The following is a 13,128-nucleotide window of genomic DNA, read 5'->3' as shown; positions in this document are numbered from 1 at the left end:
CTTTGTAAAGAAAAATAAAAGTCGACTTATAGATGTCCATGGGACGGGGATGGGGATGGGGAAGCCTTCCTCGTTCTCATCCCTGCTGCCACCTATCTCATTCCTCATTTATTTTAACAAGGATTAGTGCGTAGATTCCTTATCGGGAATTGGCACGGATCAGGTTTCAATAGTAATTTTCATTAAAAAAAAAAGTTCAATAAATATGATTTATTTTTTAATAAACTTGAAATGAAATTTAGAAAGTTACTTTTTGAAATTAATTTATATTAAGTGGGGCGGGAGCAGGACGAGGAATATAATCTTATCTCCAGCCCTATTTATTTAGCGAGGAAAAATATGTCTCTATCCCTTTCTCCTATTTCCAATTTAAATCGGGAATTCTAAATAGATATTCAATTGAAAAATACTTAAAAACTTTTAATCACCCTTCAAATTTTATTTTATTCAAATTATTAAAAAAAGTGTAAAAATAATAATTAAAATAATACTAAAAAATAAATAAATAGAAAAAAAAAAAAACAATTTTCACTGCTATAAAAGGAAAAAACCAGAATTCTGCGGGCCCCACAGTGACTCACGTGGGCCCCACTCCGCAAGTTTATCCACAAATATGAGTCTACTTGGCAAATAATAATTTAAAAATCATTTAATAAAAAAATAATACAACTAACTTAGATGCCGCCGTACTAAAGGAAAAAAATATCAAGTCCTCACTGTCATTCGATGATATTTTAATTAATATTATTTTAATTTTAATTTTAATTTTTTTAAAAAATATTTTCAAAATTCTAGTATGTATGAGGGAGCATACATAGTTTTTAAAAATAATAATAATAAAGTATATTAAATAAAAAAAATATGGAAAAGAGAATCATATAACTGAAATAAACGGTTTAGGGGGATAAGTCGTATTAAAATAATATTATTAATTACAAAATAATAATAATAATAATAAGATTTTAAAATTATTTTTGGAGGACATAAGGGCTTGTGGAAACAGTCCTTCAATCCTATCAACAAAGACTCAGCAACAGCTTGACAATAACGATAAACTCGTGTGTGGATCCTACGTGTAATTCTTTTATTTTATTTTATTTTTTTAATTTATAATTTAAACATTATCCCATCATGATTTATTTATTTAATTAAGAATATTATATTATATTACTTTTTTTAATATAATTGAAGATTTATTATCAAATTTCAGTCTCTTTTGTAGTGAAAAATTAAAAAAAAAAAAGAAGATAATTAAATTTCAATTATTAAATGATGTCATTTATTTTGTAATATTCTTATGATTAATTGGTAACTAAAAATTACTGGAAATGGCTTAAAATATCCTTGTAAAATTTCACCAATAAATTCGAAGAAAACTCTTAGATCAAATTTAGAATATATGATGGTCATTCTTAGATCTCAAGATATGATCCAGATAAATGCAATTTATTTGATTTGTTGAGGGAGACGTATTTTGTACACTTAAATGAAAAAAAAAATATTTATTAAAAAGAAAAAGAAATAATTTTTTAATTTTAAAAGAAGGGGCAAAGGGGAGATAAAATCGTAAAACTGAAATGAATCGTCGTCAAGTTTAAAGAGTTTCGAAACTCTGTAATCGCTAACCAGAAAAACCTGAGGCGGAAATTCATGAGATCAATGGATAGAGTATTCTCCGTTGACGGAATCGCCGATCAGTTCTTGTCCTCACCGCCGCGAGCAGTTCCTACAGAGCCGGAAGAATCATCGAAATTGAACCGGAGCGCATCGGAATGGTCGTTCCGGCGGTTTCTTCAGGAAGCCTCTGTATCGGACTCCTCGACTTCTCCACCTCCACCGCCGGCTTCTCCCTCCCCCGACGATCGATCTGAGAATAAGGAATCTGGAGAAAATGCGAATCAGATTCTGCAGAAACAGAGTAATCGGAATGAAATATGTAGTAGTAGTAGTGCGACGTCGAGGATGGAGAAGAGTAAGGCGGCGGAATCCGTCAAGATTGGACCGCCGTGTGTTCCACCGAACTCCGGTGACTATCAGGCGTTTCTGAAAAGCAAGCTCAATTTGGCGTGTGCCGCTGTAGCCTTGTGCCGAGTAAGATTTTATATTTACTTTTTACTCTTTGGTAAAAAACCTTGACTAGTTTATCCAATTTTACCTTTTCATTATTTGTAATTTGTAATTTAAAAAGCCTATAAAATTTTATTTCAATAATATTTAAAAATATATTTTCATGTGCTTAATCAATTTAAAATATATGTTTTTCTAGATAAAATTTTGAAATTTTTTAAAAAATAAAAAATAAAAAATAAAACTTTTAGAAATTTAAAAATTTTAATTTTAGTGGTTGGGGATTCATGTGAAATAGGGGTCTTATATGATGAAAGCTCAAGATTCATGTGCAAGTTCCCCTTTAGCCTCACTGTGAATGTTTGATTAATCCACCACACCCAAATGGTGGTGAGAGTTCTCTTATTTATAATCATTTACAGAATACAGAAATAAGGTAAATTACAAATAATAAGGAAATAGCGATAAAAGGAAAGAATAATAAATGAATACAATATATTTGCATTTAGTAAAAGAGAAAATATGGTAACCCGTAATGTAAGGCAAATATCTAGATATTTGCCTTAATGAACGGTCAACTATCCTTAACACCCCCCCGCAAGCTGAGCGTCGGATTTGAACGAACATGAAGCTTGGATCTGAAAAATTCAAAGAGAGGTCGAGAAATACTCTTTGTGAAGATGTCAGCAACTTGGAGATGAGAGGGTACATATTGTGTACGAAGTTTGCCAGCGATAACAAGTTCTCGAAGGAAATGATAATCTAGTTCAACATGCTTGGCCCGCTTGTGAGAAACAGGATTAGAGCTCAAAAAAATAGCACTTTTGTTGTCACATAAGAGTAAGGGCTGCTGTGAAATAGGGACCTTGAGGTCATGCAAAATATGCGTAACCCAAAGAAGTTCAGCAGCAGTTGTGGCAAGAGCACGATACTCAGATTCACAGCTGGAGCGTGATACAGTAGGTTGCTTTTTGGCACTCCAAGAAATGAGATTGTTACCAAGATAAATAGAATAGCCGGATGTAGAACGACGAGTATCGGGACAACCAGCCCAGTCAGCATCCGAATAAGCGACTAGCGTACTAGGAACAGTGGATGGACGAAAGATAAGACCAAAGTGGAGTGTTCCTTTGACATAGCGAAGAATACGTTTGACAGCAAGAAAGTGATCTGCAGTAGGGGCATGCAAGAATTGACTGACAGAATTGACAGCATAGGCAATATCTGGACGCGTGATAGTCAAGTACTGAAGGGCGCCAACAAGAGATCTGTAGAGAGTAGGATCAGAGAAAGGAGAACCATCAGCAGTCAGGTGTTGAGAAACAACCATGGGAGTGTGAACTGGTTTGCTATCGAGCAACTGAGCACGAGTAAGAATATCTCGAGCATATTTTAACTGACTGATAAAGAGACCATCAGGAGTGGGTGAAGCTTCAAGACCAAGAAAGTAACTGAGAGAACCCAAATCTTTGGTAGCAAACTCAGAATGAAGCTTGCGAGTAAAGCTGTTAATAAGAGATGAGTTGTTGCCGGTAACAATAATGTCATCAACATAAAGAAGCAAATAGATAAGGTTAGATTGCTGATGAAAGACAAAAAGGGACGTGTCAGCGCGACTACAAGAAAACCCAAGTGTGAGAAGAAATGAGCTAAAACGCTGAAACCAAGCACGAGGAGCTTGCTTTAAGCCATAGAGAGCTTTCTTTAATAGACAAACATGCTTTGGAAATCGAGGATCAACATACCCAGGAGGTTGTTCCATATGAACACGTTCAATAAGCGTTCCATTGAGAAAAGCATTCTTGACATCAAGTTGTCGAAGAGGCCATTTATTTGTGACTGCAATAGAAAGCACAACACGGACAGTGGTAGCTTTGACAACTGGACTGAAAGTGTCAGTGTAGTCAAGACCAGGAACCTGAGTATAACCTTTGGCAACGAGACGAGCCTTGAAACGCTCGACGGATCCATCGGGCAAATATTTAATACGAAACACCCATTTAGAGCCCACGATGTTGGTGTTGGCAGGGCGAGGAACCAAAGTCCAAGTATCATTTTGTTGTAACGCTCGAATTTCTTCATCCATGGCAGCCACCCAAGCAGGATTCTTAGCCGCAGATTTGAATCCTTTTGGCTCAGTGGATGCAAGAAGAGCAGAGAGAAGTCCAGATGAGCCCAACATACCAAGATTTGCTGGATGACGAGTCTTGAATATACCAGCTTTGGCGCGTGTGATCATAGGATGAGTGCCCAAAGAAGAGAAATCAACAGGAGGTTCAATAGAGGTTGAATTAGAAGTCGAGGGTGACAAAGTGGAACCTGCAAGAGAAGTATCAACCTGCACAGACTCATCTACAAGGTCAGAACAAATATCACACGGGGATGAACTGGATTGAGGAATGTGCGGTGATGAAGTGGTAGGGGGGGATGAATCAATATGATGAAGATGTGGTTCCAAGAAATTTGAAATAGGAATAGTGGAAAGAGGTTGGGCTTGGGAGCTAGGGATAGCAGGAAAGTGAGTTTCATCAAATTGAGCATGGCAGGTGATATATAGCTTTGGAGGTCAATAGGGTGGAGCCGAAGAGTAATCAATCAGCTCCGACTACGGCAGCCATGAAGACTGCCCCTGCGGCGTCAAAACCAGCAGGGGTGGTGGAGAAGAAGATTAAAGGATTCCAAAGCCATTGAAAAGAAAGGATCGGGGTTGTTAAACCGAGAGGGCTCTGATACCATGTGAATGTTTGATTAATCCACCACACCCAAATGGTGGTGAGAGTTCTCTTATTTATAATCATTTACAGAATACAGAAATAAGGTAAATTACAAATAATAAGGAAATAGCGATAAAAGGAAAGAATAATAAATGAATACAATATATTTGCATTTAGTAAAAGAGAAAATATGGTAACCCGTAATGTAAGGCAAATATCTAGATATTTGCCTTAATGAACGGTCAACTATCCTTAACACTCACATTTGTCGTTTCAACATTCAAAAGGTTTGCAATTTTGTTAAGAAGGATGCTCTGATACTACATTAAGAATGAGAAATAGAATTGAGATCGAAAGTGCAGCAAATATTGGTGGGACTTTAGATCTCACTACGACTTTTGATCCCACCCATGTTTGTTGCACTCTCGATTCCAATTCTATTTTTCATTCATAACAACTTTTTATTTTTGCCCACTATAAGAATATTATTTTTGATGATCATGTTATAAAGATTAATGAACCTTTAGGAATTACTAGCTCACCTTGTGTGCAAAAAAAGGTCGGGATTCTTGGCAGCTCGGCAACTATATCGTCATCCATAGACCAAACAACTGATGAAGAAGATGATGTCGTCGAAGGAGAAGATGGTACGAGTGAACATAAGGATCCTGCTCATGCTAAACGTGTTCGGAGGTAAATATTCATAAAATTTTGACTCTATTACATTTTATAACAATATTTTAGTAGAGTAATAAATTGGGTTCTTAATGGTTGTGTCTATTCAGCTTTTAAAGTACACCATGCCAAATTAGTCCACTTGTCTAGTAAACATGTCACGTCGTCGTTCAATTCGTTTAAGATGGATAATCACATTGATCAGGATCCATCAAAGGATAATATACAAAAAATATAATAGTCCAAGTCTGTCGTTAACACATATTGTTCTCCTTGGACTTTCCTTTCAATGACTTCCCTTCAAGATTTTAAAAACACGTCTTCTACAGAGAGGTTTCCATACCCTTATCAGAAATGCTTCGTTCTTCTCTTCAACTGATGTGAGATCTCACAATCCAACCCCTTGGGAGCCAGCATTCTCGTTGGCTCACCGTTCGGTGTCTGGCTTTGATACCATTTGTACCACCCGAAAGAGGACAATATCTGCTTTTAGTGGGCTCAAGCTGTTACCTTACAACCGTTTAAAATGTATGTGCTAGGTAATATGAATATTTGGTTGCACTCGTTTTGTTCGAGATGTCAATCCTAATCCTACCAAGTTAGATCCCAATTCCTTAAAATGCGTATTTCCACGGCGATTCTCATGTCCAAAAGGAATACTGAAGTTGTCTTAGTCTTAACAAGTATTTGTCTCTCTCGATCCAAAAGAGATACTAAAATGTCGATTGGGAAGTTGAGTTATTTGACAATGACTCGACCAAATATCACTTATTCAACGAGTGTTGTAAGTCACTATATGTCTTCACGATTACCAACATGAAGAACTCAATCAAACTCCAACAAAAACCGTTATCGTAGATACTAACATAGTTATTTTCTTCAGAATGCTTTCTAACAGAGAATCAGCTAGACGTTCAAGAAAGAGAAAGCAAGCACATTTGACCGAGCTTGAGACACAGGTCAACATCGAACAATATCGAATCTATCTAATTCTAATAAGTCTGTTATAAACTCGATTCGATTTATTGTCCATAGGTTGCTGAATTAAGAGTTGAAAATTCTGCATTGCTGAAGCGTTTCAATGATATAAGCCAGAAGTACAACGAATCAGCGATTAATAATAGAGTTCTAAAAGCTGACCTTGAAACTTTGAAAGCAAAGGTAAGTACAATGTACTAGCTCGTTCTTCAATCGTTTCGTGTTGATACGACGATGACGAGAACGATGACGTTTTCAGGTACAAATGGCTGAGGAAACCGTAAGGCGAATTATGGGTTCGAAACCGATGTTCTATGGTGAAGTATCGTCAATGAGCATGCAATCCTTTGATGGAAGCCCCTCAAAGACATCAAGAGATGCAGCTAGCAATCATGCTGCCGACATATCTTCTGCTGATACTCAGCTGAATTGTGTGGCAAAGGCAGCAACGGTGTCAGGGAAGAAGATGGTGAAAACAGGTTCCTTGCATCGAGTGGCAAGTTTGGAGAGCCTTCAAAAGCGCATCCGGGGGAGCTCAGGGTGCTGTAAACCATCAGGAAAGGGAGGTCAGCAATAACAGTGTTGTTGTTCTTGTTTTAAGTGTATGAAAGGTTTATTCTGTCATATTCTTTGAATGAACAGCTTTCCAGCTTTAAGTGAACCTGATTGTATGTTTGAGGTCTATATCCCTTTTGGAAGAATGGTTAACAAAGTAACCGTCATTCGAACCAAACTAAACCTAGATAGATATTGTCTACTATGAGCAATAACTCTTGTGGTTTTGCTTTTGGTTTTCTCAAATGGTCTCGTACTAATGGAGATGGTGTTCCATTACTTATAAACCTATGATCTTCCCCTTAATTAACTAATGTGAATGTAACAGCCCAAGCTCACCGCTAGTAAATATTGTTTGCTTCAGCTCGTTATGTATTGTTGTCAGCCTCATGGTTTTAAAGCGCGTCTATTAGAGAGAGGTTTCTACACTCTTATAAAGAATGTTTCGTTCCTCTCTCCAACCGATGTGGAATCTCACAATCCACCTCCATTCGGAACCCAGCGTTCTTGCTGGCACTCGTTTTCCTCTTCAATCGATGTGGGATCTCACAACCCATCCCCCTTTGAGGCTCAATGTCCTTGTTGGCACACCGCTCCGATACCATTTGTAACAGCCCAAGCCTACCGTGAGTAGATATTGTTTGTTTCACAACCCATCCCCCTTTGAGGCTCAATGTCCTTGTTGGTACACCGCTTTGATACCATTTGTAACAGCCCAAGCCTACTGCGAGTAGATATTGTCCGTTTTTTACCGTTACGTCTCGCCGTCAGTCTCACAGTTTTAAATTAGAGGTTTCCACACCCTTATAAGGAATAACATAGGTTTCCACACCCTTATAAGAAATGTTTCGTCCACACATGAATGTAAAACAGAGGTTTCCACACCGTTATAAGAAATGTTTCGTCCGCACCCTTAGAAGGAATGAAACCTCCACCCCTTATAAAGATGTTTCGTCAGTCAGTCTCACAGTTTTGAAACAAAGGTTTCAACACTTTGTCCCTCTCTCCAACCAATGTGGAATTCCACACAAGGAATGTTTCTTTCGTCAGTTCGTCCCCTTCTCCAAACAATGTGAAATTCCACGCACTTATAAAGAATGTTTCGTCCGTCAGTCTCATTTCACACCCTTATAAGGAATGTTTCATCCGTCAGTCTCACCGTTTTAAAACAGATGTTTCTACACCCGAAATAAATAAATAAGCTCATAAATAAAATTATTGTTTTACTTATACCAATGAAGATGTATTCTTTTATTGATCATTCTCTAAATTAATCTGACTCACTCCCAACAATCCTCAACGGCACACCGCGACATAATTAGAAATTTAATTATGAAGGAAAGTAAAACCAGCTCCTTTGAACTTTGGAGCTGCTAGATGAGGGCACCTAAATAGCCTTCTTAGGACTTAAATCACTTTCTTAGCCTTCATTAATGCTAAATTATGGCGACAATTAGTAAATTTATTGTTAATTTAAAAATATTATATTTTTTACTATTATATATACATATATTTATTTATTTATTTATTTTTAGAATTATTTTTTATTATTCATTCTCCTCGCCCATTTAAAAATAATTTTTAACTATTTGATTTTTTTTTTAAATAATATAAGTTGAAAATAAGTTGAAAATTTAGTTAAATATTTTAAAATAAGTAAATAGTTTTTATTCAAACTAGTGATTTACTTTCATTAAAATAAATGATATGAACAACCGGAAAGAACAATTGGATTAAATTTGTTATTTAATAAATATTATTTGGGTTGAAAATTTTACAAATCGACAATTGGGTTCGGTTTAAAAAATATTTCAACTCAACTCAACCCATAAACATTTCTAGTTCAAACTAGCGCGTTGTCATCGAATTCATTTAAAGTCAAGAAAGTGAGAATTTGGTACTGAATTTGATTAATTAGAGCGAGGAGAGTGCATATTACAACAATTAAGCATTGTGATGTCCCACATTGGTTGGGGAGGAGACCAAAAGATCTTTGTAAAGGTGTGGAAATCTTTCGCAGCTCGTTTAGGGAAAACCCAAATAAGACAATATTTGATAATGGTGGGTCTGGATCGTTACAATGATTATCACATCGTTTTCGTTAGAGTTCAAAATCAATATTATGTTAAGAAAATAAGGTCGAATAATCGCACGTTTGAAATACTAATGGATGTCTTATCTATAAAACAGAGTTTACTTGCTTTCCTCGAAATTTTGTACCAAACCAATCCCACATGTGAAAAATGCAAGAAAAAGAAAGAAAAAAAAAAACCAAATAAATGAACTAAAATCACAATCGTAATCATCAAACCGATAAACTTTCCAATTCCCAAAATCAAGATTTTTCCCTCAACAACGGCGGCCATGGTAATCTCATCTGCAACTTTATCCTTCACATCTTCCATTCCCAGGCTTCCATCGTTTTCCCCTCCATTATCCTCCTCCAAATCCTCCTTCTTCGCCAACAATGCCACCGCCAATTCCTTCAACAAAGGCGACCATAGCCATTCTTCGCTATTGCGAACCACCAGGTCCAGAAAGACGATGGATAGAGCTCATAAGGGTCTCACTTGTAACGCTCTGTTTGGACTTGGAGTGCCTGAGCTTGTTGTAATTGCCGGCGTTGCGGCTCTGGTTTTTGGCCCCAAGAAGTTGCCTGAAGTCGGGAAGAGTATTGGAAAAACGGTCAAGAGCTTCCAACAGGTATGTTTATGTGTGGTTTTAATCAATTGTGTCAGTTTGGTTGCTCGGAAATTGTTAATTGTTAGGGATTTGATATGGGGAAGAGTTTTTTTCCACTGGATTTGGATAGTATGTGGTGTAGATGTTTGGAATTTGAGTATTTGATGATTGTTGTTTCGTATATTCGGATTAGGGAAGATTTTTACTGAATTTGAAATGAGATTGAATTGATGCAAAGTACTTTTTAGCTAACTAGAAAGCTTATCTACTTTTTCATGGGACTTGAACAACAATAGTTTGGAATTAGATGAAGCCTTGGTTTCGTGCCTTTTTCTGGATGTAAATAGAAATGCTTCACTTTGTTCGTAACCCTTTTGGTTCATATTCTCATTTATTTGGTTCATGTATGAGAATTAGTATTGTTATGCCTATATAAAGGTTGTATAGCATTGTTTTGAGGTGTAGAGTCATTGTCATTTTGTATTTGCCTAGAGACAATTGGAAGGAACTTTGTTGAGAGACTTTGTAGTGTGAGAGTGTGAGAGATACACTTGTAAACACTTTGGTTATAGTGATTGACTACCACCCATGGATGTAGGAGAATTTATTCTCTCCGATCCACGTAAATTTTTGTGTCTCTTTGTTTAATTTTCTGTTTGTAAGTGTGAGTGTGACCGATCTCGAAGCGCTTACGCTACAACAAATGAGTATCAGAACATTTTGGTTGTGGCGTTTGGGTACAACAAGTGGTATCATAGCATTGAAGGTTGTGGCATTACGGCACAACAAAGTCATTCCGTACATTTAAAATGAATCAAATAGTACTTCTGTAACTGTCTATGAATCTGTTGTTCTGGCTCAGCTATCGTGATAAAAATGGACTTAAATAGGTGTGAACTCCACACTCTTTCTTGAGAGGACCTTTTGTATGTTGAATAAGAAAAGAAGAAAAGTTCTTGGAAATCTCAATGGGCCTGGTCGAAAGCTGTCTTACGACCTACCCAGTGTGGTTCTCTCATAATTTGTGTATTTTGTGCAAAAAAGTTGGAAGACCATACCCACCTGTTCTTTCATTGTTCCTTTAGTCAGAAGCCTTGATGTTCTTGTGTTGAAGTGTTCAATCTGGTGGAGGGTCTTTTAGTGTCTATCACACGGAACCTTTGCCAACCCCATCCTTTTAAGCGGAAAGCAAATGTGTTTTGGGATTATATTATCAAAGCGGTATGTGGGAGGTGTGGTTGGAAACTGGTTGGTGTAGTATGGTAAAGGGTGAAGCATGACAATTAGAATCTATAAAACAAAGGAGTGGGAAATAAAGATTCAACGAGATAGTAAACAAACGGAATCTTTAAGGGGTGGGAATCAGAGATTCAACCAGAAAAACCGGGGAAACATTATTCTTACTGGGTCGTGTTTCCATGATTTGTTTCTTAAAGAAGCAATTTCATTCATGAAGGAAATTTACAAAAACAGAGGAGAAAAGCCTTGATCTGAAGACGATTAGGAGGATTTCATGTTGGATCCTGTCCATGTAGAAATGGGGAGATATTGAGATGTCTTGCTGCAGAATTGGCAAAAGATTTGTGCTTCTACGTTGGATGGTGACTGTAGGTGACTTTGCTATGAACTTCGAAGATTGGAATGAAAAAAAAAAAAATTATTAGCCAGCAGAGATGTTACTTTGTAGGTGAGAAAAAGTGTTATCTTGTTATGGAGGTTATTCATTAATAGGTGGATGAAGGAGGTCTCAAACCATTGGAGAATAATGTGCGTATTCTATTTCTCATGCCGTGCCATGAAAAGAAAATTTCTCAAATATTGGCTAATCCCTACTCCCTCCTACAACAACATTGTTAAGGGCTCAAGTCTGGGATCGAGTTATGGATCTCTCGTAAGTGGATGTAGACGGTGTTTGTGTGGGGGAAGAAGTAGACGGTCTTCATTGATGTTTATGACTATTTGTACAAGTTGTATAGTAATCATTGCTACATCAATGGAACCATGACTCAATCATGGAGGATCATCCTCCTAGAACAAAAGAAATAACTAAAAATAGAAATGAAAGTGGAGTCCTTACCACCATTGTTATATCAATAGAGCCATGACTCAATCATGGAGGATCATTTTCAACTAACACCAGTTCTTCAGGAAAGGAGGAGAAAAAGAGGAGGAAAATGAAGGAAGAAAATGAAGAAGCGGAAGTATGGGTGTAGAGATGTGTTGAATTTGATTTCCTATAGTAAATAAGGAGATGGTATGCAAGGGCTGTGATTCTTTATGAAATTTGTCTTGAAATGTTAGGAGGTTAGATGATATGGGAGAAAAGTTGGGATCAAAGTTTTAATAAAGAACATTGGATAGAAGGGCAGTAAAATCTTTGTATACCTTTATTCATATTGGCTGGTGGGAGGTGTTCGGAAGATCAGTGGGATTGTTAACATTATGTTATGAAAAGATGATAAGACTATAAGAGTTACAATTGAGGAAGGTTGCAATGGTATTATTAAATGGGGAAGGTTTCTCGTCTAAGACAAGAAATGAATAGGCACAAATTGAGGAATTTCATTCTGCCAAATCTGAGCATCAAGTAATAGATTATGGGTCAAAACCATCGAATTTAAATTTGAATTTGAATCATCAACTACTATATTTAGTTGAACTTCATCCTCCCAACACTCCATCTTCCATTACTTGGTGAAGAAGAGATAAATCACTGAATTTGAGAAATTATTCAAGCATAAGTCACCATAAACAACTCCCAGAGGATCCAAGGAAACTATATCTCCAAGCTTAAAGGAAACATTGCGACGTTTGTTGTAATAACGTTGAACCACAAAGGTTGCAGGAAAAATTTAAGAGTATCTTAGCAGTTACTCTTAGCTTGAATGTGAGCGGTCGAACCATCAATGAAGTTAAGAGTATCTTAGCAGTTACTAATTCAACCATCGAAGTAATAACCAAATGCCTCAAAAGTGCTTTTTTCAGTACTTAAACAGTTGGTTTTTAATCGAAATCCATCCCCCATATCCTTCAATTAACTTTTGATGACTATGCTTGTATCAAACCAGTTCTCAATCTTCAGATGTAAATCACCAACCAATTGACATTTTCCCAACACGCAGAAATCAATGCTTTATCAGTTATTAAGGAATTGATCTGCACTTATATTTTGAAGTATGCTTCTGCTGAAGTTTTGACATCCTTCCAAGAAATATGCACAAACAGGTGACTTACCACCAAGAAACTTTCAAAATCCATTATAACCACTTCACGAGGTTTGTGTAAGACTATTGGATATTTCTGATGTTGTTTGTTAATTGTTATCTTATTTATCTATTTAATGAATTGTATTGGATGTTTTTTTTATGTTTAAAGGTAGAAATTTACAATAAAGGTATCAAATATTCATAATTTGTCGAAATATATGCATTTTTAAGGGGGGGGGGGGGGGGAAAAA

The 13,128-nt window shown here is 36.5% G+C and overlaps 2 protein-coding genes across 3 annotated transcripts in view; both read left to right on the top strand.

The window, feature by feature from the left end:
- Nucleotides 1-1,560: 1,560 nt before the first annotated feature.
- Nucleotides 1,561-7,276, top strand: LOC111496051 (light-inducible protein CPRF2-like). Of its 2 annotated transcripts, XM_023146305.1 has the most exons (7): nt 1,561-2,091; nt 2,366-2,415; nt 5,040-5,068; nt 5,309-5,474; nt 6,340-6,415; nt 6,492-6,617; nt 6,694-7,276. In XM_023146305.1, exons 1-7 carry the CDS (start codon nt 1,651-1,653, stop codon nt 7,009-7,011), a joined length of 1,206 nt encoding a protein of 401 aa, XP_023002073.1. In that variant the 5' UTR covers nt 1,561-1,650; the 3' UTR covers nt 7,012-7,276. The 2 variants fall into 2 exon arrangements, with proteins under 2 accessions (XP_023002073.1, XP_023002081.1); XM_023146313.1 differs by lacking the exons at nt 2,366-2,415; nt 5,040-5,068 and having other exon boundaries at nt 1,562-2,091; nt 5,341-5,474.
- A 1,998-nt stretch (nt 7,277-9,274) lies between these two features.
- Nucleotides 9,275-13,128, top strand: part of LOC111468153 (sec-independent protein translocase protein TATA, chloroplastic) — a 6,069-nt gene continuing 2,215 nt past the window's right edge. Inside the window, exon 1 of the mRNA XM_023113272.1 lies at nt 9,275-9,692. Within this exon, the coding sequence (XP_022969040.1) occupies nt 9,354-9,692 (339 nt within the window). The 5' untranslated portion in view covers nt 9,275-9,353. The remainder of the gene's footprint in view (nt 9,693-13,128) is intronic.

Source organism: Cucurbita maxima, unplaced genomic scaffold, assembly GCF_002738345.1.
Source record: "Cucurbita maxima cultivar Rimu unplaced genomic scaffold, Cmax_1.0 Cma_Scf00002, whole genome shotgun sequence".
NCBI lineage: Eukaryota > Viridiplantae > Streptophyta > Magnoliopsida > Cucurbitales > Cucurbitaceae > Cucurbita > Cucurbita maxima.
The sequence above is the reverse complement of the archived record's forward strand: the minus strand, read 5'-3'. Positions and strand labels throughout refer to the sequence as shown.

Coding starts and splice junctions, on each gene's coding strand:
- LOC111496051 (XM_023146305.1), top strand. CDS start 1,651: ATGAGATCAATGGATAGAGTATTCTCCGTTGACGGAATCGCCGATCAG. Junction 2,092..2,365: donor CCGCTGTAGCCTTGTGCCGA/GTAAGATTTTAT, acceptor CATGTGAAATAG/GGGTCTTATATGATGAAAGC. Junction 5,475..6,339: donor CATGCTAAACGTGTTCGGAG/GTAAATATTCAT, acceptor TATTTTCTTCAG/AATGCTTTCTAACAGAGAAT.